This window comes from Phodopus roborovskii, unplaced genomic scaffold (genome assembly GCF_943737965.1).
Source record: "Phodopus roborovskii unplaced genomic scaffold, PHOROB, whole genome shotgun sequence".
In the NCBI taxonomy this organism is placed as follows: Eukaryota; Metazoa; Chordata; class Mammalia; order Rodentia; family Cricetidae; genus Phodopus; species Phodopus roborovskii.
The window spans coordinates 3,637,235-3,664,166 of NW_026126547.1; the positions used below are offsets into that span (position 1 = coordinate 3,637,235).

At 39.7% G+C, this 26,932-nt stretch overlaps 1 protein-coding gene across 1 annotated transcript in view; it reads left to right on the forward strand.

Moving 5' to 3' along the window:
- The window catches only part of Abca13 (ATP binding cassette subfamily A member 13), a 421,036-nt gene that overhangs the window by 154,402 nt on the left and 239,702 nt on the right, over positions 1–26,932 (forward strand). Inside the window, 4 exon segments of the mRNA XM_051200607.1 lie at positions 17,967–18,081; positions 19,330–19,659; positions 22,312–22,381; positions 23,909–24,040. Coding sequence (XP_051056564.1) covers positions 17,967–18,081; positions 19,330–19,659; positions 22,312–22,381; positions 23,909–24,040 — 647 coding nt within the window.

Sequence of the window (26,932 nt, forward strand, 5' to 3'; positions counted from 1 at the left end):
CTGGTGTTAGATTCAGAGAATAGCCGATACAGTTGCTCTCTGCCTTTCTTCTGGAATTTCCTGAGTGAGCTATGGAAAGCATGAAAGGAAAATGTGAACTAAGAATGTCAGTGAATGTCTGGCAAAGTTTGTCAGTGCACATAGTCCCAATATGAGTCATAGGGCCGATGTAATCTCTTCTTATTCTCTCCTCCATCCAGGTCACAAGCCATAGGCCACTCAGTTAATCATGTTGAAGGGGGCTATGGAAGATAGAGAGTTTACAAATAGCTGAATACAAGTTTATTCACTATGAATTCTAGAAGGGAATGGGGAGAAAGGAAGAGAGTGAGAAAGCAAGAGGCAAGGGTACTGTTATATCTTGGTGATTATCCCCACTGTATTCTAGGCTCTCCTAGGGTTTGTAAGGGCTGGTCCTAGGTAGTAAAACTGATAGAGCTGGGACATAGCAGAGACTGGAAAGGAACAGGCAGAGTCTATGGTGATGTGGGAAATGAGGCCTGGACTGCTGCCACCAACCCACATTTGACTCGAACTCCTGAATCCTGCATGACTAAACAACAGCAGGTTTCTCTGTGTAGCTCCTTCTAACACTGGGACTTCACCCAGGAAGCTCATCTCATCACTGTTTCTTCTCTGAACTCTGCATAGTGCTAACACAGCCAAACAACACATACAGTACCATGGAGAAGAGTTATTAAAAAGTAAATCAATGAGGTGCCACTCACAAAAAAGAAATGGTGACAATTTGATGTTTGGGAAGACCAGAGTATCTTTTAAAACAAGCTTAAAGGCATAAGAGAGTTTTACTTTAAATTGTGGAGTCTATTTACAGTGCTTTTCTGTGTGCTTCAGAGGAGGGATAAATACAAAGAAGATTCTGCAATATATTAGTTTGATACATGCTATTCTGGTAATAAATCAAACTTGTTTCTAAGATGACTTAGACATCCAGACTGTATTCTATTCTTTTTTTAATGTTTGTTGTGCCAATAAATAAATGATTATCAAGAGCAGAGAAAATAGAGAAAAATAATTCACATTGTATTGTATCTAAAGCTGAATAATATATATGCATGTATATACATACATACATACAAACATACATTCGGACTTTATCTACCTCACAGTTTTAAAGGCTGGAAACCCAAGGGGTGGGCTCCATCAGTTGGTTCCTTGGTAAGGTTTCCAAGGTTGTGACCTAACATGGGCCAGGAATCAGAAGGTAATCTTAAAAACTTCTCAGTGCATAGATTGGTAGAAGCATACAATGTACAAATTCCAGACAAAAGTTTCTTCTCGACATTCTAGAGAGGCAAGGATCTGAAAAAGCGAAGTTCTTTGTTCCCCATTCAACTTCCTCAGCCTTCATTTCCCCTTTAGTCATCTTCCTTGATTTTTGTAACTTACTTCAGCCTTAGTGGCTACTTAAGTGGTTTCTCCTATTTCATTATATATGGATATTGTGGTTAAATAAGGTTCAGGATAAACAAATAGGCCGAATAGATGTTTATTCAGGGAGAAATAACTTACAACCTAGACAGATGAACACCAGTAAGTTCCACCAGATGCTCTCCTGTCCAAGTCCCATCAGCAAGAGCGCATTCCCCGGCTCTTCCTCTGACCTCCTTCCACAGGTCACTTCCGCCCATGGCTCCACCCCCAATGGGCATGGTCAGTGCCACAGAAGGAGACAAAGTAAATATCTCACTACAATTCCCCTTTTAGTCTAAAGAAAAGATTTAGGCTTGATACAAAACTATGTACAAAACAGTGAATAACAAGTGTGCTCTAAGAAAAGGAAAATCGAGAACAAAATGACCTACATATCTAGTCCTAGGGTGAAGGCATAACGGAGTTTACAATAGAGTTGTCCTAAGCTGGAAAACATAAATCTAGTACCTAATATATCTAACTAGGAAGAGAGAATAATAGTTGTGATAGTTTAATCTTCAACCTTATCAAGACCTCAGAAGGAAAATAATGATACTAGGGTTTCTTCATCATACATTTTGGTTGCTATTATATTAATGAAATCTTTTATTTCATAATTTAAATTTCCCCTTCCCTACCACACCAAAAAGATTTAGAAAACAACAACAACAACAAAATCTCATGTAAAAACAAATGGCAATAACAAAAATAACTTGACCTGATTGTTTTCCTCGGAAATGATACTGGGATGCAACAAAATAGGAGATGGAGCCAAAGGATTCTCCTGGTTTTTTACATGAAGCAAACAACCAACACTGAACAGGCTGTGAGCCAAATAAAGACACAAATTCAATGCAGGTTGAATCTCACTGGAGATGGAGAACAATGGTAGATTTGAGAACTTGCCCAATAGCCTTTGTCCTAAAATAGGTATATCAATACAGCAAGTCTTTTTCCAGATAATAAAGGTTTTTCTTTATGTGCCCACACCTGGCTACTGAGCACTGCTCTTTATTGTGTTTCCCTTCACCGTAAATGGAATCTTTTCTACTTTTAAAAACATTTTTATTGAAATGTTTTTAATGTAATATAGTTTGATTATGTTTTCACCTTCCCAAATTCCTCCCAGGTGATCTCTCCCTCCTTATCCACAAAACCTCATCTTCTATCTCATTTTTAAAACAAGACAAAAGTGAAAACAAGAAACATGCACATACACACACTCACACAAATAATTCCCATAAAACACAAAAATGGTAATCAAAACAAGCACATGGCTAATAAGATAAGACAAAACAAAAGACAGAAGCCAAAACCCCCAAATCTAAGCAAAACAAAGTGAGAAGAAAAGTCTACAAACATACCATTTAGTTCTCTTTGCATTGGCCAAGTGCTCCTGGCCAGGGAGCCTGTCATGAAGTGTGGTTAATGCACCTGGTGAAAAGACTCCACTGGAGAAAACTGACTTTTCCTTTGCCAGATGAACTGCAGATAACCTCTTGGTTAGGGGTGGAGACCTTGCTCTGCTTCCCCATCACTTCTAGGTCTTAATAGTCTTCTTGCTTCCTCTTCTACAAAGATCCCTGAACCTCGAGTGGAGGGCCTTGATAAGGACGGAGTCTTGCAAAGTCTCTCATTTTCTGCACTTTGTGGGTCTTCATGTTAATCCATGTCTTCTGCAAGAAGAAACTTCTCTGCCGAGTAAGGCAGTGATCTAAGTTTATATTAGTATTTAATTAGGGCTCATTTCATTAGGGTTATTTAGCAAAATAATAGCAGTTGCTACAGTAATAGCTTGACTATAGTTTATTATATAGGTTTCTCCCTAAAGCCCATGACCTATCTGGTCTCAGATTTTGGCCACTTTAGCAGTGTCAGGTATGGTTTCCATTTCATGGAGTGGGCCTTAAATCCAATTCAAAAGGGGTTTGTTACTCCGATAACAGTTCTGGCAATATTGCACCAGCATATCTTACAGACAAGTCACTTTTTTAGGTTGCAGATTTGTAGCTGGGAAATGCTGATGATTATCCTTTCTCTCTAGTAGCATGCGGCTTACCTTCCAGTGCCATGAATGATAGCTAACAGAGGTGAATCTTCCAGTTAGGCACAGGCTCAACTTCTCCATGTTTGATGAGATATGTGAGTGTTGTTCAGCATTATGGCCTTACATTCAGATTGTGAAGAGCAACCAATAGTCTTGGCTATAGCCTGTGATACCTGAGGATTTCTATGGCGTCAGTCTGGTGAGTGACTTAACATGTAACTCATTCCTGGCACTTGAGGTTGGCATAAAATATCTAGTCAGGGTATTGCTTATTGTCTTCTCCATTATTTAGTGACTCCATTTAGGTCCCTTTCTTCTATGTATATGTTTATGAAGCTTCTACAGGAGTAGGCTACCATACGGCTTTCAAGTGGGTTTTCAATGTCATTTGTCCTCCTCGTATCCCCTTCTCTACATTTCTCTCCCATCCCCCACCTTATTTTTTTATAGACTTCCTTTTGTTTCTTCATAACAATATATTCTACTTGATCCTTTCATCCTCTTCAACACTCTTACTAGATACCTATCCTCTGTGTTCATTCAGATTGGTGCACACATATTGAAGGCTTCAAATCTAATGCCCACATATAAGAGAAAATATACAATATTTGTCTTTTGGGATAAGTAAACTCATTGAGTCAAGGTGGTTTCTTTCTAACGCTCCTTACCTATGCATTTCCTATTTTTATTTTTATTTTTTTTACCAACTGGATAATATTCTATTCTGTAAATATACTACATTTTCATTATATATTGATTAGTCGATTGACATCTAGGCTATTTTCAGTTTCTGGTTTTTATGAATAGAGTAGCATTCATGCTCATGAATGAGAAAGTAAGTATCTCTGTAGAAAACACACAGTGCTTTGGGTTTATGCCCAAGAGTGATGTAGGTGGATCTTGAGGCAGATCCGTTCCAAGTTTCTGTAGAACTGCCATGCTGATTTCCATAGTGCTTGTATAAGTTTGAGCTCCCATCAGCAACGAGTAAGTGTTTCCCTTTCCTTGCATCCTCACCAGCATGAGCTGTCATTTTTTCCCATTGATCTTGACCATTCTGAGTGGGGTAAAATGAAACTAGTTTGAGAAAAGTAGTTTTAATTTGCATGTCTTTGATGGCTAAGGATGTTGAACATTTCTTTAAGTATTTCTCAGTTATTTTGAGAATTTTCTGATTAGTTCACTGTGAGGGTCTATCTGTGATTTTAGCTGTAGTCATATTTCTTTTATGAACTAGGGAACCTTTGTGTTTGGTGCATAAATGTGTAGAACTGCAATAACCTATTGGTGGATTTAGTTTTCTGTAATGAGTATGTAGTACCTTTTCCCATTTATTCTGATTAGTTTTGGTTTGAAGTCTATTTTTATTGGATATTAAAATGGCTATACAAGCTTTCTTATTGGGGCTGTTAACTTCAAATATCATTTTCTATTCTTTTACCCTCAGATGATGTTGATCCTTGTTAATGAGGTATGCTTTTTTCGTGTGCAGCAAAAAGATGGATCCTGTTTTCTAATCCAGTCTCTTAGTCTATGTATTTTTATTAGAGAACTGAGACCATTAAGATGAGAGTTAATAATGAGCAGTGCTTATTTATTCCTGTTACTTTGTTGTTAAGGTGTAGGTTCCTCCCCACACTTTTGATTTTCTTTTCTGGGATTCCTTATTCTTTTGTCTTCTTGGGTGTTGTTTACCTCTTCAGCTCAAAGTTTTCTTAATAGTGTCATCTGTAGAGTTGGACTAGTGGATAGAAATTGCTTAGATTGGTTTATTGTGGAATATTTTTATTTTGCTGTTGCTTGGCTTGACAATTTTGCTTGGTATTATAGTCTGGGCTGGTGGCTGTGGTCTCTCAGAGTTTGTAGAGCATTTGCCAGGCCCTACTGGCTTTTAGAATCTCTCTTGAAAAGTCAGGCATTTTTCTAATGGGTTTGCCTCTATATGTTACTTTGTCTTTTTTCTTCCATTGTAGTTTGTAATATAGTTTTTTTTTTGTTTTGTAATTTAATGTTTTGATTATTATGTATTATAATAGCCTTGTCCTATGTATTTGGTGTTCTGTATAATTCTTGTACCTTGACAGGAACTTACTTCTTTAGATTGGGAAGCTTCCTTTCTTTAATTTAGTTAAAAGTATTCTCTGTGACTATGACCCTGATTTCTTTTTCTTCCTCTCTCCCTATTATTCATAGACTTAGTGTTTTCATAATGTCCCAGATTTCCTGGATGTTTTGTGCCTGGGTACTTTTAAAATTTTTTTCTTTTTCTTTAAATTAGAAACAATATTATTTTACACATCAATCCCAGGTCCTTCTTCCTCCCATCCTCCCATGCTTCCCACTAACCCACCATCCCATCCATCTTCTTCTCCCTAGGGAAGGTGAGGTCTTCCATGGGGGGTTTTCCAAGTCTGTCACAGGCCTTGGCCCTGCCCCCATGTGTCAAGATTGAGAGAGTATTTGTCTATGGGGAATGGGCCTCTAAAGTCCATTTGTATACTAGGAATACAGACTCTTCCACTACCAGATGCCCCATACACTGCTCAGGCCTTCTATCTGATACCCTCATTCAGGGGGCCTGGTTAAGTTCTATGCTGTTTTCCCAGCTGTTAGTCTGGGGTCCATGAGCTCCCCCTTGTTCAGGTCAGCTGTTTCCGTGGGTTTCCCCAATCTGTTCTTGATGCCTTTGCTCATCACACCTCCCTTTCTACAACTGTATTCCAGGAAATTGGCTCAGTACTTAGTTATGGGATTCTGTTTCTGCTCCCATCAGCTACTGGAAGAAGGCTCTAGGATGACATATAAGGTAGTCATCAATCTTGTTATCTGGGAAGGGCATTTAAAGGTAGACTCTCCACTATTGCTTAGATTGTTAGTTGGCATCATCCTTGTAGATCTCTGTACAGTTCCCTAGTGGCAGATATCTCTTTAAACCTATAATGGATCCCTCTATTATGCTATCTCTTTTCTTGCTCTCCTCTATTCTTTCCCTGTCTCAATCATCCTTCTCCATCATGCCCACTTCTCCTCTCCTCTTCACCCTGCCTCCTCATTCACTCCCCCTGCTCCTAATTAGTTTGGGAGATCTTGTCCCTTTCCCCTTCTCCAGGGACCATGTATATCTCTCTTAGGATGCTTCTTGTTACCTAGTTTTTCTGGTGGTGTGGATTGTAGGCTGATAATCCTACAATCTATGTCTAAAATCCATATATGAGTGAGTACATACCATGTTTGTGTTTTTGTGACTGGATTCTCTCACTCAGGATGGTTTCTTCTAGTTCCATCCATTTGCCTGAGAATTTTAAGATTCCATTTTTTTTTTTCATTGAGTAGTATCACATTTTCTCCATCCATTCTTCAATTTGGGGCATTTAGGTTGCTTCCAGTTTCTGGCTATTACAAATCATGCTGCTATGAACATAGTTGAACATATGTTCTTGTTGTATGAATGTGCATCTTTTGGGTATATGCCTAAGAGTGGAATTACTGGATCTTGATGTAGACTGATTTCCATTTTCCTAAGGAACTGCCATACTGGTTTCCAAAGTGGCTGTAAGAGTTTGTACTCCCACCAACATTGGAGGAGTGTACTGCTTTCTCCGCATCCTCTCCAGCGTAAATTGTGTTTGGTATTTTTTATTGTAGCCATTCTGATGGGAGTGAGATGGTATCTCACAGTTGTTTTGATTTGCATTTCCCTGATGGCTAATGATATTGAACACTTTCTTAAGTTTTTTCAGCCATTTTAGATTCCTCTATTAAGAAGTCTTTATTTAGTTATGTACCCCGCTTTTTAATTGGATTATTAGGTATTTTGGTAACTAGCTTCTTGAGTTCTTCATATATTTTGGAGATCAGCCCTCTTTCAGATGTGTGTTTGGTGAAGATCTTTTCCCAGACTGTGGGCTGCTGTTTTTTTCTTGTTGATTGTGTCCTTTGCCTTACAGATGCTTTTCAGTTTGAGGAGGTCCCATTTATTAATTGTTGCTCTCAGTGTCTGTGCTACTGGTGTTATGTTCAGGAAACAGTCTCCTCTACCGTTTTGTTCCAGGGTACCTCCTAGTTTCTCTTCTAAGAGGTTCAGTGTGGCTGGATTTATGTTGATGTCCTTGATCATTTGGACTCAAGTTTTGTTTATAGCAATAGACATGGATCTATCTGAAGTCTTCTATAGGTCAGCATCCAGTTATGCCAGCACCATTTGTTGAAGAGGCTTTCTTTTTCCATTGTATAATTTTAGCTTCTTTGCCAAAAATCAAGTGTTTGTAAGTGTGTGGGTTAACATCAGGATTTTCAATTCGATTCCATTGTCTTCCTGTCTGTTTTTAAGACAATACCAAGCTGTGTTCAGGACTATAGCTCTATAATAGAGCTTGAAGCTATAGCGATGCCTTCCAAAGTTCTTTTATTGGACAGTGTTATTTTGGCTATCCTGGGTCTTTTGTTTTTCCATATAAAATTGAGGATTGTGCTTTCAAGGTCTGTGAAGAATTGTGGTGGGATTTTAATGGGGATTGCATGGAATCTGTAGATTGCTTTTGGCAAGATTGCCATTTTTACTATGTTTATCTTACCTATCCAAGAGCATGGGAGGTCTTTGTATTTTCTGGTATCTTCTCTAATTTCTTTCTTTAAAGACTCAAAGTTCTTATTATGTAGGTTTTTCACTTGTTTGTTTAGCATTACCCCAAGATATTTTATGTTGTTTGTGGTTATTGTAAAAGGTGATGTTTCTCAGATTTCTTACTCAGTCCCTTTATCATCTGTATATAGTAGGGCTACTAATTTTTTTGTTTTGTTTTGTTTTAGTTACTCTTGTATCCTACCATTTTGCTGAAGGTGTTTATCAGCTGCAGGAGTTCTCTAGTAGAGCTTTTCAGGTCGCTTATTTAAACTATCATATCATCTACAAATAATGAGAGTTTGACTTCTTTCTTTCCAATTTGTTTTCCCTTGATGTCCTCTTGTTTTCTTATTGCTCTAGCTAGAACTTCAAGTACAATATTGAAGAGATATGGAGAGAGTAGACAGCCTTATCTTGCTACTGATTTTAAAGGAATTGTATTGAGTTTTCCAGAGAATAGAGGTGGGTAGGAGGAGAGGCTTCTGTAATCAGACTGCCATAGGACTTAAGGCCAATTTGGAGAGACCATAATGGAGGGCAGAAAGGTTAGTGAAAAACTATCTACCTGAGAACCATCTTGGTGTGACCACTGGGAATCTCTAGAAGAAAACATTGAGTGGCAGCTGAGACAAGGAACGTATTTGGGCTATATAGAGGATGAGAGGGTCAGGAGGGAAGAGCTATACTGGTACTTCACCAAGAGACAGAGACCCCAGAGAAAGGATGCAGGCTGGGAGGAGGGGTATCCTGCAAGTAGGATGAGGAAAAGTTAGTTTGAAGATGGCATAATGGCCATGAGTTCCATCCCAGTGTGAACACTGGTGCGCCCTGCTAGAAATGTTTCTGAGCATTGGTAATTGACACAAATGGACTAGAAGAGAGGGCTGAGGGGACTCCTGGGACTTTTCTACTGTTAACGACACAGGTTGCCTTGATTTTAACTATGGCAAAACAAAGATTTTGTTTGTGGCATGTGGGGGTCCCTGAAAATGGCTGGCAGAGAAATGATCCATGAGAGAAAGAAGGAAATGTGGCTCAGCATAACTGAGGTGGCTAGTGTTGAGCCAACCTTCTAGAGTGTGACCCTGAACAGTTTGTTTTTGACATTGTCAAGCACAGCACATGTCTGGGAAAATGTTTGCTCAGGACAGTTATCACAGCAAAGCTTAAGATGTGACTGCATTGAAACTCCTTTGTGAATGAAGTACATGCAGTTTGCAAAGTATCTGTGGACCCTTCCACAAGAATGGGTTCTACTGACTGAGAAACAATGCTCAGGGTAAGGGTCTAGGGAGGAAGGGTTGAGGATAAGCACAGAGTAGATTTTTTTGAAGAGTACAATGAACTTCTTTCATAAGAATGGGTTCCTGTGACTGAAAAGCAATGCTCAGGAGTCTGGGATAAACATAATAGTCTAGGGGATTTGGTGAGGCCTAGCTCTCACCCAATATAGCAAAAGAACATCAGATTATTAACCACAGCAAATAGTGGATATCCAGGCATAAATCTCTTCCACTGAAGTGAAAAGTCTCCCAAGTTAGCATTGTTCCTTGTGCTGTTTGTGAGGATGAGAACTTGATGCCCTCTATAGTGACATAAAATACATTATTTATTTTTACTCTTTTTCTCATTGTGTCTTTTTCTAAATTTTACATATCAATCCCAGTTTCCTCTCCCTCCCTCCTTCCTTCTTTCCCACCCTTTCAAGCCCCCTGACTATCCTGCCCTCTCATCCTCTCCACCACTCTACATGTAGGGTGATGCCCACCAGGAGAGGTCATCTAAATTTGTCAAGTCATTTGGAGCAGGGACTAGGCCTTCTCTCCTGTCTCTAGGTTAAGGGAGTATCCCTCCATGGGGGATGTGCTCCCAAAGTCCTTTTGTGCACCAGGGATATATCCTGGTCCCATGGTCCAAGGTCCCTTAGACTTCCCAGGCCTTCTAGCTGAGACCCATGTTCAGGGGTTCTGAGTCAGTTTAACACTGGATTCCCAGCTATGAGTCTGGGGGTCCATTAGCTCCTTCTTGTTCAGGTCAGCTGTCTCTATGTGTTTCTGTAGCCCAGTCTTGTCCTCCCTCTCTGCATCTGGATTCCAGTTTGGCTCAGTGTTTAGTTGTGGGTGTTTGCTTCTGTTTCCATCAGCTACTAGATGAGGGCTCTATGATGGTGGATAAGTTAGTCATCGATCTCATTATCAGGGAAGGGCATTTATGGTAGTCTTTCCATGATTGCTCAAATTGTTAGTTGGGGTCAATACTATAGGTCTCTGGACATTTCTCTAGGTTCAGTTTTCTCTTAAAACCTATAATGGCTCCTTCTTTTATTCTCTCTCTCTCTCTCTCTCTCTCTCTCTCTCTCTCTCTCTCTCTGTCTCTTACTCTCTCCTCTTGTCTGTTCCTCCCGTGACTCAATCTTCCTAGTCCCACCTGCTTTCCTTCCCTTCCCTTTCTCCTAGTTCCCTCTCCATTCACTGCCCCCACCCCACTCCTCATATGCTTAGGAGAACTTGTCCCTTCCCCCTTCTGTGAGGGACCTTATATGAATCTCTTAGATTCCTCCTTGTATCCTAGTTTCTTTGGCGGTATGAATTATAGGCTGGTGATCCTTTGTTCTATGTCTAAAATCCATATATGAGTGAGTGCATACTCGTTGTATCTTATCCTTTCATCAACACCCTATTCTTCTGTCCCTTCCTAACTTCTATTATTAGTGTTTTATTCTTAAGATCCCCTTCTCAGGTGACTCAGATAATTCTTACCTGTCAAAATGTCAGTTAAAACTAATAAGTACACTGTACCTCTTGTTATCTTTGCACACAAACACACCACCTTCAAACCATAACCTTTTATTACTTTCTTCAAGGTTTTCATGTTAATATCATAATACAAAACATAGTCCCACTTTCAAAACTCCCCCAGTCCCTAAATTCTTCAATACTTTAAAAGTTTAGGGTCTCTTTAAGTGTGTGCTCCAGTAATTAAAACAAAAACTTTATTATTCTAAACAGGAAGACCCAGAGACACAACCAGATCCAAGCAACCTTCAAATCTCACAGTTTAAGTCTAAATTCTGTAGTTGAAACGTTCAACATGTTCAACATCACACACTTTATGATCTTTGAGCTCCAAAATATCTTGGGAAGTTCCATTTCCCAGCGTTGCCATCCACAGCCTATACAGCTTATGCCATAGGCTTAGGCTAGCTCCACATAAAATCCCTGTCCTTCTTGGCTGTCACATGGTCCGAGAATCTCCAACTCCTTGGGGTTTCTACCTCTATTAAGACTGTTCCTTTACCAAAGGCCTCTTCTGGCCTGTTCAGAGAGACTTGAGCTGTATCACACAGTGCCAAGCCTTAGCTGCTCTTCATGACTCCTTCCCACCATCTTCAATGCCACTGTGACCTAGGTGTCCCTCATATTCTATCTTCCACCTTCTCTGTGAGCTTGGGATATAACCCATCTCCATGCAAGGACTCTAAGGAAACAATTTCCCAGTGAAGCTCAGATTTTACCTAAATGACAATGATCTCTTATTACTGACCAGCACCCTATTGTCTTGACAAAGCATACAGACTTTTCTAGCACACTTCATTCTTTCTGATGCCCCCATGGCTAAAATTATCTCTCTGTGTATAGGATTCCTTCAAGAATTTCTTGGGTGTCGGCTTAGTAGGTATGACTTCCTTTAGTTTGTGTTTATCATGAAAACTTTCCTTTCCCACTCAGTGATGAAGGATGACTTTCTAGATATAGCAATCTTCTGGCAGTTCCTGTCATTTGTGGCTTGGATGCTGTTCTGTGTCTTCCAGGCTATTGCCATTTCTCTTGGGAGACCCACTGTTATTCAAATGGGTTCGCCTTTATATGTATATGTGCTTCTTTCTTGCAACTTTTAATGTTCTTTCTGTGTGCTTTAGCTGTAAATGAAATGGGGAGGTTCTTTGCTGGTCTTCTGTGTGCTGTATTCTAAATGTCTCCACTATCTGGGCACCATCTCTTTCTCTAAGCTTGAGAAATTTCCTGCTATTGTATTATTGAATATACTTTCCATATATTTAGCTTACTTCCTCTTTGGAATGATTCATGAGTTTGATCTTTTAGTCACGTATCCATTAATCTCACTTCTCTGTTTATATTTTCTACTTATTTTATCTTTATTGTTATCTTTAGGGCCCAATGTGCATTTTTTTCCCATCACTGAGGCTTTCTACTGAGTTTTTATTTGTCTTATTGGAGTTTTCTTTTCTAAAACTTGAATTTGAAGTTTTTAGGATGTTTGTCTTTTTTATTGAATTATTTACATTGTGTATTGTCTTTCTTATTTCATTCAACTCTTATATGATTTTTCTTTGAATTCATTACAGAGTTTATTTATGTCATCTTTCATTTCAGTGACTCTTCTTTATATTTTTAAGGTCTTTTTTTTAGTTTTTTAATATGTATATATGTGTATCTGTATGGTGGTATGTGCATGTGTGAATGAAAGTGCTTGTAGAATCCAGAAAATGGTGTTGGGTCCTGTGGACCTGGGGTTGAGGTAGTTTTGAACCACTCAACATGGGTACTAAGAACTGAACTTGGGTTCTCCCTCTTCTACTGTGAGGCTCCAGGGTCTAACTCAGGTCATCAGGCTTGGTGGCAGTGGTTTCACCTGCTGAGTTTTCTGACCTGGTCTCCTTTTGAACCACTCTTTCATCCCAGCTGGTCCCCTTCTTACTTTCATGACTTTTTATTTTTCATCCACTGTGTTTAATTAGGATTGCTTGTACACAAATCTAAGGAAATGCTAACTTAACCAACTGCTGTCCCAATAAAGAAAGTCGTCCTCCCTTCCTCTGGCAACCATTGGCTGCCAAGAGCACCTCATGAAAGGATGAGATTATATGCTTCAGCCATTCATTGTGGAATGTTGAAGGCCCAGTCTTGTACTGACCTTGTGGTATGCAAAGCTCGGGTATATTCTTGACTGGAGAGGCTGTGTGATGACGAATGGCAGCGTTACAGAGTAATCTTCCCTTTATATTCATTTTTGTATTACATTCTTTCTTATGTTTTCTTACTTTGTTTTTGTCTCCTCTTCAAAGATGGACCTTTAAAGGCATGATATAGGTGTTTGTTTATGGCTGAGTACACAGTGTAACTTATTCTCAACACACTGACTAAATATAAGTATTTGCATTAACCTTTCTGCACCCCAGGAATGTCTCCACTCAAGAATGAGAGTAATGCTAATGTGTAGACAAAACCATAAATATTTAGAAGGCTGCTTGACACGATCATTTAGTAAAACAACAGTAGCACATTTCACCAGTAGGATTTTGTCTTAGACCACTGATCAAACATGTATCCCCACTGAGCAGGCTTTAAGCCCATGAAGACATTAATTGTTACCGGTAAAGCGATCATGTTACTATTGTACCAGTAGGTATACTTTGCCTAGCATGTTAGTGTTGTAGCATGATAAGTTCACAGCTGGGAAAGACCTTGGCTGAGTTTTCCCCAATAGTACCTTACATAGCATATTCAGGTTATTTAGGTTAGCCTGTTGGGGCAGTGCTTCCAAATCAGTTCCAGCAGACTATTGACAAACATCACACTGGTTTGCCTTAGACTTCATCAATTTTAAGCACTTGTCACTGTTCATTCCTACTTTGGGCCATTTCTGGTAATTAGCTTCCTTGTTTAGCACCAGAGTAGGGAAGACTATTCAATACCAGGCTGTGGCATCAGACCAGATGGCATGGATTTCTCTGTAGATATGACTCAGTTTGTTACTTCTAACTGCAAACCAGTTCTCATCCTACAATCATCTGACACTTGCCCTGGGTTCCTAGAATAGGCAATTGTCAGGAGGTAGGATCTTTGTCACTAGAGTGGCCTAACTGCTGACTCAATAAGAACTTTTAAAATGGCTCCTTGCTATTCTCTGGTCAAATGCTGCAAGCATAAAGTTTCCCCAGCACTTAGGTGCTATTCAGAGAGCAGGATTCTTCTCTGCTTCAGCTGTAAATCTGTTCAGTGATGACTCCACTGTTCATGTGGTTTCGGAGTCTCTTGTTTTTCCTTTGGTCTCCAGTCCCTCTGATGTTTGCATCTGTTTTGTTCCTTGTGGGGTCTCCCTCCAGCTGAGTTCTGCTCTCTACATTCTCTGGTACTAGACGTATGGCACTTCTCCTCTGTTTTCGGAGGCCCCCTCTTATTTCACCTGGTTACTGATCTTTGCCCTTGCACTTACTCCTCACCTAGAGCTGAGACCTCTTGAACAGACTCTCTTGTGCTTCTTCCCTTTCCTTGCTGCTGGGCCTCAGTTCCTTCTTGCCTTCACCAGCCTTGGAGGATGGCTGCTCTCTGGCTGTCCAGCTGTTTCCCCCTGGGCTCTCCGGTGGCTGTTTCTGTGTCCTATGCTTTTTACCTCCTCCCATGAACTCCAGAATACAATGGATCACTGAGCACTCTAGTATAATGTTCTACAAAGCATATGAGACCTTTGAATGTACAGATTTCAATTTTTTTGGCTCCTTAGCTTTATGAAGTCACTGATTTTCATCACTGTTTTTTCTTCTTTAGGGACTTCGGTCATAGGTTTCCTCTCCTATGTCTTCATTCATAGAATTTCACTATTTATTCAAAGCACTCCATTGCTGCTTCTTTAGATGTACTTTTCTAGCTGTCTTCCATCTCCACGTGTTTTTTTTTAAGTAGAATCATATTCCTTTGTATTTTTTTTTCAGTTTCACCACCATGAACATTTTATTTTTGTCATCTATCCCTTTCCAATTCCTTGCAGTGAAAAAATTTTCCTGTCTTGTGATCTTGTCATTAAACCACTGAGTTCTAACAAGTCTCTGTCCAATGGATCGTATAAAGGCTTTGCCTTACTAAGTATGTAAAATACACCCACCATTTTGAGCTGTTTCATATCACCATATTTTTACCATATATTCTTCCTTTTGTAATTACCATGCAATCTCATTATCTCTCTGCTTCTTGGGTAGATTGCTAGGTTTCTGTTGCTTTGATTGTTACTTCTCTAGAACAATGTGGGAATTTCTGAGTGGGCATTTGAAGGATACCCAGTTGGTATGTGGAGCAGATGACATTGGCTGCAACACAACTGAAAACTTTATTTCAATTGCAGCAAAAATTTCCGTGGGTCTCTAAGAAATCCCATCCTATTCTTTCCCTCTGAAATAGAAGTTCTGTGGTTAATACTATCCACTTAAAGTACAGTTTGACACCAATTTACCACAAACCATTGTGCATATTTTCCCTTGAGAGTATGTTCTTGAAGATGCAGTTGTAATCTTTAAGCGACAAGCTTTGCTTTATAAGTATTTCTTTTCTACTTTGCATGGATGAGTCATATGTGAAAGCAACTGGTTTGGCCTGTTTTTTTCTCATGCTTGAATGTCCTTTACAAGCCTTTTACAAAATTCAAACGTGCATATTTCTCCCCCTCTTGTTGATTTTTAGAGTAGTTCCCAGGAGCAGATAAAAAGTCATGTCTTACAATCCCTATTTTTAAAACACTATCCTCTTTTTCTTACATGGCTTTGGTCAGATGCTGTGTGAGGTATTTCTGGTGCTACAGGCACTAACAGTTCCTCTATGACCTCAGGCTGCTGAGATTCCAAGTCTCTCTTAGATTCTTTGTAATAAAATCTCAATGACCCAGAGCATGGAATCCTGACTAGTGTGACTTTATGGGGTTGGTTGGATACACTTGGTTAATATTTGGACTCAATATTGATGAGATCAGAGTTCAGATGCTGCCACCTTCAGCACTGTTCCATAAAAATGAAGAGGTACATAAACATGCAAACATTTTCATCCCTCCCCCGTCAAATAGATTCAACATTGGTTATTTTCTACTTTGATCCTAGAAGCATCTTCTTTGTCCCAAATTATGTTATTCTTAGAGAATAGATAATGGTTGTTTACTGTACAGGTAGATATATTCATGACACAGGCTGTCTATCTGTTCCAAATGCTGCAAAAATAACAACTACCTTCCCCAAGAAAACCACAAAAGTGAAGAATCTGGAGCCCTCTGTTCTCTGCAGCAAAATGCTCTGTCACCAGGTATACCTCTAACTGTACATGCTACACACTTGCTGCACAGAATGCAAATCACTGCATGTAATCTAAAACATTGTTACTCATGACATCAGTAGCTTTATGTTGCTTTATGTAGCCAATTAAATAAAAACTCCTTTTCTTGTTTGTTTGTTTATACATTTATTAGTATGTGACTTCTGTCTGTAGCAGGTCTTTGTCAAGAGCAAAGGCCCAGTCCCTTAGGACCCCATTCTCTTGTGTGAAGTACTCAAGCTTTTATGGCTTGAGATACTGGTAGGACCAGTGCTGAGCAAGCTCCACAAGAAGGCCAGTTCTTCAAAGGGGAAGATGAGTCGGGTTGAGAAGACCACCACAGCAAGAACCCAGGCAGACATTTATCTTCAGGGCCAACATCTCTAGCGGTCCCTTGTCTCTTGCTTACATGGCTTATAGCTAATATGGTTTTCTACTCACTCTCTATAGGCCTCCCTACCCATGATGCTCCATTGTTTATGTTTCAATGTGTTCTTTCTCTGTTACCTTTCCTGAGCTTATATTTTTTCTCTTCATTAACTAAACTTCAGAAGTGACTTCTATGTGTGAAACTCCCTGCACCATCTGGCCAGGCTGGAGCTCAGACTTCTCCTCAGTCACGAGCGCCTGGTCAACTCTCACCACCAGCCCTTGAACTTTTGGTTCTTCATGTGTTCTTACAGTGCCGCTTGCGACTTACTCCCATCCTGTATGTGATCTTTGCTTAAGTATTTCTCTGTCTGAATGAATGATACCCTTTCCCCAGATACTGCTTCTCCTCTCAGTATTTACTACTACCTGACATCATGTGACAGACTTCTGCTAAGCAGCTGTTTTATCTCTTCTGCCCTTTAGTGTGTCCTGCACAGAAGGAACTTTTATGTTTGGTTCCTGCGAGTATCACAGATGAAGTGATACCGCTTGTGTGTTAAGCTTGTCTTTGTTCAAGTACAGTTGCCTTGTGGGTTTAGAGCTCACCCAGGGACAGAGAACCCAGGGCGTGGAAGTCACCCCGTGGTTCAAAGGGAAATGTCCATATAAAAGGACAGGTGTGGGAGAAGTTGCTAGTTATGGTATCTGAAAAGCAGCCCAGCAGTCTTGGCCAGCAAGAAGCTTTTCTGGAAGCTGACAGAAAAGAGTGAAGGTGTGATCACTATTGCCAAGCAAAGTTAGGATATCACAGAGGGATTTTGTTGGATTTGGGGACACAGTGTCATCATTGTGCTTGAGAAATGGAGCCAGTTGAGGTGGGGGATAGAAAGGCCAGTTAGTCTAGATGGAAATGTACAAGTTGGGGAAATAGGAAGGGTGAGACATATTAATTTGCCAATTTCTATATATTTTATAAATAATTATCTATGATCAATTGCTGGCATTGATTGAAAATACGTAATGATCCCAATTAGCTGAAAGAATTATAGTCATGAGTCAATGGCCTGTTTCATATCTCTGATGTGCTCTGTCTAAATCAGGTGTCAGAGGTTAAACAATAGCTACCCGAGGCACCTAGAGCCCCATGTATTTGGCATGACACCTTTTGTGTGTCTGCACACTTGTAAATCAGGATGCCAATTGCAGCTGCAATGCCTTGGTTACAGGCCTTTTGAGGTATTGCTTCCTAAGGAGACCTATAACTTGTAAAAATAAATGATCAAAACCTGATAGAGGCATAGACCCCATCATATTCATGATCCTGAGTCAACTCACCTTACTTGCTGCTGACCTCACTTGCCCTTGGATACTAACTGAATTAATTATACACTGACAGGTTTCTGAACAATGTTGGCTTCTTTTTTCCACTGATTATGATGTTGACTTGGATGGTGTCTGTGGCCAGCATGGTCCGGAAGCTGGTTTATGAGCGAGAGATCCAGATAGAAGAGGTAAATGGTTTTGTTATTTGCCTTTGGGATCACAGGGGAGGATTTGAGGGGGTGGCTCTCCAAGTCACCTGGTCTCTCCCTTTATTCTTCCTTCCCTTTGTTGAGTCCTCTTCCCAGGAACATTGTTTTCTATTGGAGTTGGAAGGGTTGTTAAAAATGATAGATATTTCCTATTGAGACAAAAGGAAACCCAACAGTAAGTGCCTGAGATTAGAGGTACAAAATCATTGTTGCTCATTGGTGATTTTTATAAAACATCACTTTCCACCTTCATTTCTAGTTCAGATTTCTTTAAAGAATTCTAATATTTTTTTGTTCTGATATTATTAAAATTTGAAAATGTCAGACAACTGCCTTTAAGAATGAAAGTTTGTAAGAACATCTGGTACAGATGTGGTAGCCTGTTCATCCTCACAGAAGAGTGAAGGCAAGCAAATAAAGGTCATTCATTGCTTGATTACTGAACAGTTGCTGAAATACAGGGACCATGTGGTCAGCTATTACTACTCTACACATCATTTGCCTGTTTACAACTCAAGGATATCTGTGTTCCTTCTTTAAGTGGGTTTGATCTATGAGCATAGAGACCCGGAGACAGAAGGTTCCAATTGCTGAGATCTCTAATGTACTAAGTGGTCAGCAAGGGACCATACTTCAAAGCTACTTAAGTTCCTTTCACATGAGACCAGACCTATTCCCTGAAATATCACCACATGGTATATGAATAAATGGTAGGTTATGGGAGAAATTAATTATATTCATTTAAGCAATATTATTTTTTACAGTTCATTCTGTAGCCCATGTGAAGGTCACCTCAGCCAGGGAGTTCATCTCATTTTCCTGCTTCATCTTCATTTGCTTTTATTAAACAAAGCTGGCACACAATAGACAGGAAAACAAAAGCTAAGAGAAGCACAAGAAACCCACCCAAACAGAAAACATAATGGAACTGTGGCAACCAAGCCTTCTTCTAAGACATCTGTTCACACCTGCTCTGCCATGGTTCTTACTGGTGACACTGTTTCATGTGTGGCTTCAGTTTTCTCGCCATGAACACAGTGAATGGCTATGCTGTCAGCTCCCTGAGAAGTCACCGTTGAAGGAAGTGACCTTCTTAGTGCCTTTCCCTGGCTAAGTTGGCAAACCAAGAGGTTTCCTTTCCTACTGGTGTTTCTCTTGCTCATGGTCTCATCTGCTTTTACCCAAGGGTCCCCTGCTGTGATAACCCCAGGCTTCTTCTTTTCACAGTACATGAGGATGATGGGGTTGCATCCTGCCATCCACTTCCTATCCTGGTTCCTGGAGAACATGGCCACGATGGCTCTGAGCAGTGCAGCTCTGGCTGCCATTCTGAAGATGAGTGGCATCTTCATGCACAGTGATGCTTTTATTGTTTTTCTTTTCTTGCTGGACTTTGGGGTGTCAGCTGTCATGCTGAGTTACTTCTTAAGTGTGTTTTTCAACCAAGCTAATACAGCAGCCCTGTGCACCAGCCTGGGGTACATGATCAGCTTCCTGCCCTACGTGGTTCTGTTAGTCCTGCACAACCAACTCAGCTTCACCAGTCAAACCCTTCTGGTGAGTGAGATGCTCTGCACAAATGAAAATAAAACCAATAGGTACCTTCTAATCATGACATAGCCCAGCCTGCCAGCCTGCCAGCCTGTCTTGTTCTGACTTACATGGAGCATCTAAGGTCTCTACTCTGTATTCTGCCCACAGATGCAGGACTACAGTGGTGGTTCATTGACTTGCAGTGATGTAGTGGCAGGCCATAAAGAATTGTCAGTTTTCTGTAATGGGGTCTCTCTGAGGATTCTGGGAAGTCAGCAACCTCCTGAAGGAAACATATAACTTTGGATTCTCTTTGTTTCATGCATGGAAAGAAATAGATTTCAGAAGCTATTTTGGAAGTTAAAAATAAGCATTTTTCTTGAAGCATCATGAGTTACATCACATTAAGTGGAAAGATCTCTCCGTTAGCAATGTCAGAATCACTCATCCATTTGAAATGTATGCCCTGAAATAGAGTGAGAGTGCTTTCAAGTCTGCAGCATAAAATATGCAGAAGATAGCAACAGATTCTTTCTTGACTGTTGTCTGGCAGGCACTGTGTCTGACACATAGTAGGAAATCAGTCAGTATGGTGGGGGTAAACACGCCAATATCAGATTAGGTTTTTTACAGAGCTAGAGTTGTGTCTATACTAGATTGCAATCCCTCTTCTAGTAGGTCAGTAAATGTCCTGAAATAACAATCTGTTAGGATATATGACCAAAATCATTTTGAAGAGAAGTTGACTTAGGGACATTTCAAGCCCATGAATTGCTAGAGTATTTGGAAACATACAACTGTCAATGTGTAGAAAACCATCCCAGGGTGACCTGTCCTTTGTAGATCCATCTACAAGGCAATGTCTAAGGCTCAGGAAATGTTGGGTAAGAGGGGGTGGGAATAGTGTTATGAACCAGAGGCTCGGGAAATTTGCTGTGAGATGGTGAGCTATGATGAGAGATAATATCCTCTGAATATGACAGGGAAGATGCACTGTGAATTCTCAACAATATGGTCACCCAAACAAGACATGAAAAATGACACTAGCAGTTGACATGATAAAGTAGCTGGAAGAAATCTCATAAGGCTCCACCTTAGGTGAAGAGTGACAGGCAATTAATGATTGCTGAGAAATGGAAAGAAATCTCTAATAGATTATTTGATCCCAAACAGTCATCCCTAAACATATACATATCTGAGCAACACTAAATGAACTCACCAAGTTGTGTTTATATATATGTGCATATGTGTGTGTGTGTGTAAGAATAATTAAAAAAAGAGTTGTTGAGTTTAGAGGGACTTTTGGTGACACAGGAAGGGTTGAATGGGAGAGAAAGGGGAGGAAATTATGTAAACATAGTACTCACATATGAAATTCTTAAAAAAATATCATGAAGACTTAAAAAAAGAAATCCCCTTTGTAACATGAAATTCCTGAAAGATGAGTGTGTCTCTTATTCCCAGGGTGCAGAATACCTTCTGTGTTCATACAGAGCCTTAAGAGCAAATGCATGTGTAACAGCCTAATTAATTCCTCCAACTTTAGTTAAGTGATAATTCAGTATTGTGTTTGCCCCTTCTCTGTTGGCACTCGGATTTGAATTCAGGCCCTGAAACATAATAGACAAATGCTCTATTGCTTTTTTTAAAAAAACTTTTTGTTTTGAGAACGAGTTGTATTAACTTTCCCCAGTTGGCCTTGAGCTCACTGTATATACCATGCAGGTTTTGAACTTCTGATTTTCCTGCCACAGCTCCCAAGTAGCAGGGATTATAGCCATGTAATAGCAGGCCCAGCTGTTCTGCTTTTGCTTTTGTTTTGTGGTAGCCAAATCAACTTAATGTAGATACACACATAGAGTAAATTGTTCTATTTAATTAGTGTCCGCTGCACTGATATGTTCTCATCATTTTGATTAGCTTATATCATACCTACAGCAATTTAAATTAATTCTGTGTCAGTCAGGTATTCCTAGAATAAATAACACAAAGAAGACCCTTACATCACCTTAAACATAGAGTCACTGATGACATAAACTAGGACTCAAATGCTGTCATTTTTGCTTGTAACTCGATCCTTAAGTCCAAGGCATCTGTTCATACAGCATTTGCTTTGCATATACAAATGCTTCCTAGCTAGTGATGATCTCTAACTCTGGTACATTGTCTTTTAAATGTAAGATGCTTTATTTTTAGTGGTTTTCTTTTTTTTTTTTTTTTGACATAGAACCTCTTGCACTGAAGATAAACTGACAGATTCCTTTAATATACTCCTTTTATAGTGTAGAATTGTATAGACATCGCATCAGTCTATTCAGAGAGTGCTCCAAGGCATACATTTAATAATAAGAAATAGTAAATTGCTCTATTCCATTACCCACTGTTTTGTGTTACATGTTTCTGTATTCAGTACATTGGATTTATGACACCTCGAGTGCTGCTGTGAAAAGGAATAATTCCTTTTAGCATTAAAAACAAGCTGGTGAGCATGAGTTTCAGCATGCACTGACACTGCTAATCCCTTCTGGCTCAGATATTTAAGCCATTGCCTGAAGCAATGCTATTCTTAGAACCTTTGAATTGGGAGGTGTCTTTTTCGAACTCTGCTCGATGAGTTTTCTGTGGTCACAATCAAACACTAATGGCTGTTTTCCCTCCCTCCATCCACTTTGACAGTGCTTGCTTTCAACCACAGCCTTCGGACAAGGAGTCTTTTTCATTACATTTCTGGAAGGACAGGAAGAAGGTAAGAGGATAGCGTCTTCAGAAGGCGGCTTTCTGAGATTCAGGATTTGGTAACATGTAGCTATCAAGCAACAGAACTGGAAAACAGTCTTGTTAGCATGTGAAAAATTTGGAAAGAGATCCTGATATTCAGTTTTGCTAATAGAAAAACTTCCCCTTACCCAGTTGCTGTGGTCCTGAGAACAGTCAAAATAATCACATCACAGTATCTCTTGCTACAGATACAACCCACGTCTAGTGGTAGATCAAGGCTAATGTATAGGTTGTGCTTATGTTACACAGTAAACTGTCTGACATTCCAGAGTCTTCCAAGAGTGGGGTATGCACATGCCTTCCATCTGCTAGACTGCAGTAGAACCAGGGCATCTCTTCTACTCTCACCTTCAATATTTTCTGGGTCCTGTGTTGAATTAGCAAAGAAAAGGTTACAACTATCACCTCCATTTTCTGTACATTATTTACCCACATATCCAGCTTAAATATTTTTTGAAATAAGTTCTCTAGCTCAGGTTAGATTTAAACTCTTTCTAGGTGTAGGTGAGGATGTTCTTGAACTTTGGATCCTCTTGCCAGTACCTCCCAAGTGATAGGATCACAGGCATGCACCACCACATTTGGTTTTCACAGTACGGGGGATTGACCTAGAACCTTGTGTGTGTCAGGCAAGTACATTTACTAACTGAGTTACATCACCAGCCCCTTAAACTAATTTAAAAATGTATTGGAAGTCCTGTCTTATTTATATTGCAGTTTTTAAAAATCATAAAGTCCTTAAGTAAGAACATATGCTTTTTAGATGTTCATATGGTTTTGGAGTATGTTTTTGAAACAAAGGCATCGGTAAAAGTGAACATTGGATGTTATTGCTCTGGCCAGTCACTTTGCACTGTTAGACTTATTAAACTTGTCCAGTAAAGTATGTTAATATGCCTTTTGGTCTAAAATGTTTTTTCCCTCCATTTGATATGCAAAGTAAAAACTGGACCAAGATAGTGTAGAAGAAACGTAGTGTAGTCACAAATAAATTGATTATTTTGGTCCTAATGATAGCAAGTATACAGTGGTTAAAACTTTCAAAGCTGGGTTCTAACTAGTGCCACAGTGCAGAGAAAGAAAAATAATGCTCTCAATTTATAGTGTAACCCAGGAATAAATTACAAACATTAAAAAAAACAACAATGATTTCTTCCACCATAGACCTTCTATTTATTATTTAACATATTTTCATATAATTTCAGGTTTTATTAAACAATACTTTTTTAAAATCCATAAATATAAAACCACTCAAGTCAGTAAAACTAGATATAAATGATTCACAGAGTTTTGGAATGTTGGGGACTGATGTGTCACTAATGGCTGCTCATGGTTCCCTTTGAAACAGGTTATACAAGCTAATGATGCCTCTGAAGAGTTGGCAATACTGGTATCAACTTGCTTTTTTTTTTTTTTTCCACGAGGTTCCCATAGAACTGGAAAACTGTAGTAAAAGAACAGGCCCATATAACTTTGTCCTTTCTCCTCTGGCCAGGGATCCAGTGGAGTCATATGTACCGAGCTCCAGAGCCAGGAGGCATGACATTTGGCTGGGTCTGCTGGATGATTCTATTTGATTCAATCCTCTATTTTCTGTGTGGATGGTATTTCAGCAACTTGGTCCCTGGTAAGACATCTTCATTTTTATAAGACAATACAATAAACTTTAGCAGTCCCGTTCGCTGGAATGTTAGAATGATTATACTTCATTGCAGCTACAAAAGTCTTAGGAACTACTTTCAAAGGAGCTGTAAGTTTCAGGAAAATGTGTATTCCTAGTAAAGGCCAAAGTCCAGATGAGATATACAGGATGAGTAAAGGGGAAGATGTTGGGACCCACCAGCTGCTCCTAATAGGTGGGTTTCTGTAGCCAAGCTCTGTTTTCTAAGGACAAGCGTATGAAGGAAGAGGGCATGAGGAAAGTCAGGTAGAAAGAGTCTCAGACCTGTGGAGGTGTTAGTCTGCACATAGCTAAGACATCTAGAGGGATCAGTGGTAGGGTAGGGGAAGGGTATGTGGAAAGAACTCATTTGGGGGCAGTCTAGCTGGAGGTAGATTCTTGAGGAAAGCAGATAGGCTAGAGGATTTTGGAATAGTGGGCTAGAGGAGGGAACACTTAGAAGTCAAATCCAGATCCAAGCCTGTAGGTGAGGTCTCAGGTAAGTGTCCTAGGTAAGGATTTTTCTGAAGTTAACATGCTGGAGGCAGGAGGATGACACCTATCACAGGGAGGGGCTGTATTTTTCTGCTGAGTCAAGAGAGACAGATGAATAATTACCATTTTGGTTCAGACTAAAAGGCAGAAAAAATACTTTGTAATTTTGAAAAAACCTTTTTAGAATTGACATATGGATGGTATTGTATTTTATTGAATTTTCTTGCGACCCAGGCTCTATACTTTCCAGAAGAATGGACTTCTAAACATTAAAATTAAAAGCTATAAATTCAGATTCCAAACATGCAAATGAAAGTAGAGGGATGGATGGAAAAATAAATTACTTCCTTTTTCCACTGTGAAAACCCATTTAATAGTTGGGGAACTCATGGAATTCCTGATGACCAGCACACACATAAAGCATAGGTCACTGAAAAGACATTTCCAGTGGTATGAAATTATGTCCTCAAGAATAGACATAAGGCATCAACTGACCAGGTAATTCATTTTCGAAAAAGTAGGATTGCATGAAATTACAAAGTAATAAAATGAACCTAGAAGGGCAAAATTGGCAAGAAACTGTATGAGAAGTTGGCTAGTGAAGAAGCCAAGTAATGAAATAAAGGAATGCTGTGATGGGTTTGAGTTCCTTTATATATTGAGAATGCAGTCATGAGCATAGAGACATGCAGAAGGGCTGGAGAGAAGGCTCAGCTGGTGAGAGCTTGTTGCTCTTGCAGAAGACCCAGGTTCAGTTCCTAACACCCATACAGGGCTGATTACAAGCACCTGTGAGTGTAATTCCAGGAACCTGACACCTGACACTCTCTTTCTACTTCCATCAGCACCTGTATTCTTCTTCTTCTTCTCTCTCTCTCTCTCTCTCTCTCTCTTTCTCTCTCCCTCTCCCTCTCTCTATTTTTCCCTCTCTCTCTCTCTCTCTCTCTTTCTCTCTCCCTCTCCCTCTCTCTATTTTTCCCTCTCTCTCTCTCTCTCACACACACACTTAAAAATAAATCCTAAAACACACAAATTATTTTTTAAAAGAAATGAGCCAATCTAGCCATAGTAGCCCAGCCCAAGAAGACTAACATTTAGGAGGCAGAGACAGTAGACGATAGGTTCAATGGTGCATGAGCTACTCAGTGAAATCCTCTTAAAAACAAAAACAAAAACAAGCAAACAAAAGAGGCCAAAAAATGAAGGGATTATCAACAGACATAAGATAAAAATGCTAACAGAACTTTAGGTTTTGTTGGTGCAGGACCACTGCTCCTTAGAGGAGCCCAAATCAACTAGAACTAAAGGTAATCAAGAAGGGTCACCAGAAGAGAATCCAGATGTCATGATCATCACTCATTCATAATTCCTAAGAAGAAAGTGTCTGGATAGAGAACTCCAAGGACAAAGAGAAGACCTTCACAATCACAGAGACCAGCAAAATCAGGCTACCCTCAGCAATGCTGAGATAAAAATAGGTTCAAGGACCAAGGATATTCTGACTTCTTTTCTACTGTCAAAACCTGAGGTACAGGAATCTTGATGTCTTCATTAAGGTTTACTTGCTGTGATAAGAATATAACCAAAAGCAACTGAGGGAGGAAAGCATTTATTTCAGTTTGTATTTCCACAATGCAATCCATCACTGAGGGAAGTCAAGGCAAGAACTCCAACAGGGAAGGAACCTTGAGGCAGGGACTGATGCAGAGGTCATGGAGGAATTCTCCCTGCTGGTTATTCCTCACAGCTTGCTCAGTCTGCTTTCTTGTAGTGCCCAGGGCCACTGGCCTAGAGGTGGCACTACCCTCATTGAACAGGGCCCACCTCAGTCACTAATTAAGAAAATGCCACTGAAGCCTGCTTACAGGTGACTCTTACGGATTCATTTTCCCAACTGTAGCCCTCTCTTCTCATCTTTCTAGGTTTGAGTCAAGTTGACAAGACCCAACCAGAACAATTGACCCCTTGTCAACTTGACACACAAACATATCACTTACTAAACCACACATGTTCCTTCCTTGTTCATTCCTACGGTCTCATACTAATATCAATACACAATAAAAAACACCCCAAATTTTAAATGTCCCATAGATTTAAAAAATTCAAACCTTTACATGTTCAGTTTCTTTAAAATGTCTAAAGTCTCTTTAGGTGATAAAATTTTCTCTAAAAAATTTAAAGTCCTTCATCTGTGGGATCTTGTAAAAGTAAAACTTAAGTTATATACATTTTTACTGCAAGAAGGTATAAGCAAAGCAAAGAATCAAGTTTTTGATGTCTGGTATCCATTCACAATTCCCTGGGCTTAAAAGGATCATGGCAATGGCATTTCTCTGGCTCTGCTATCCATAGCACACACAGCTT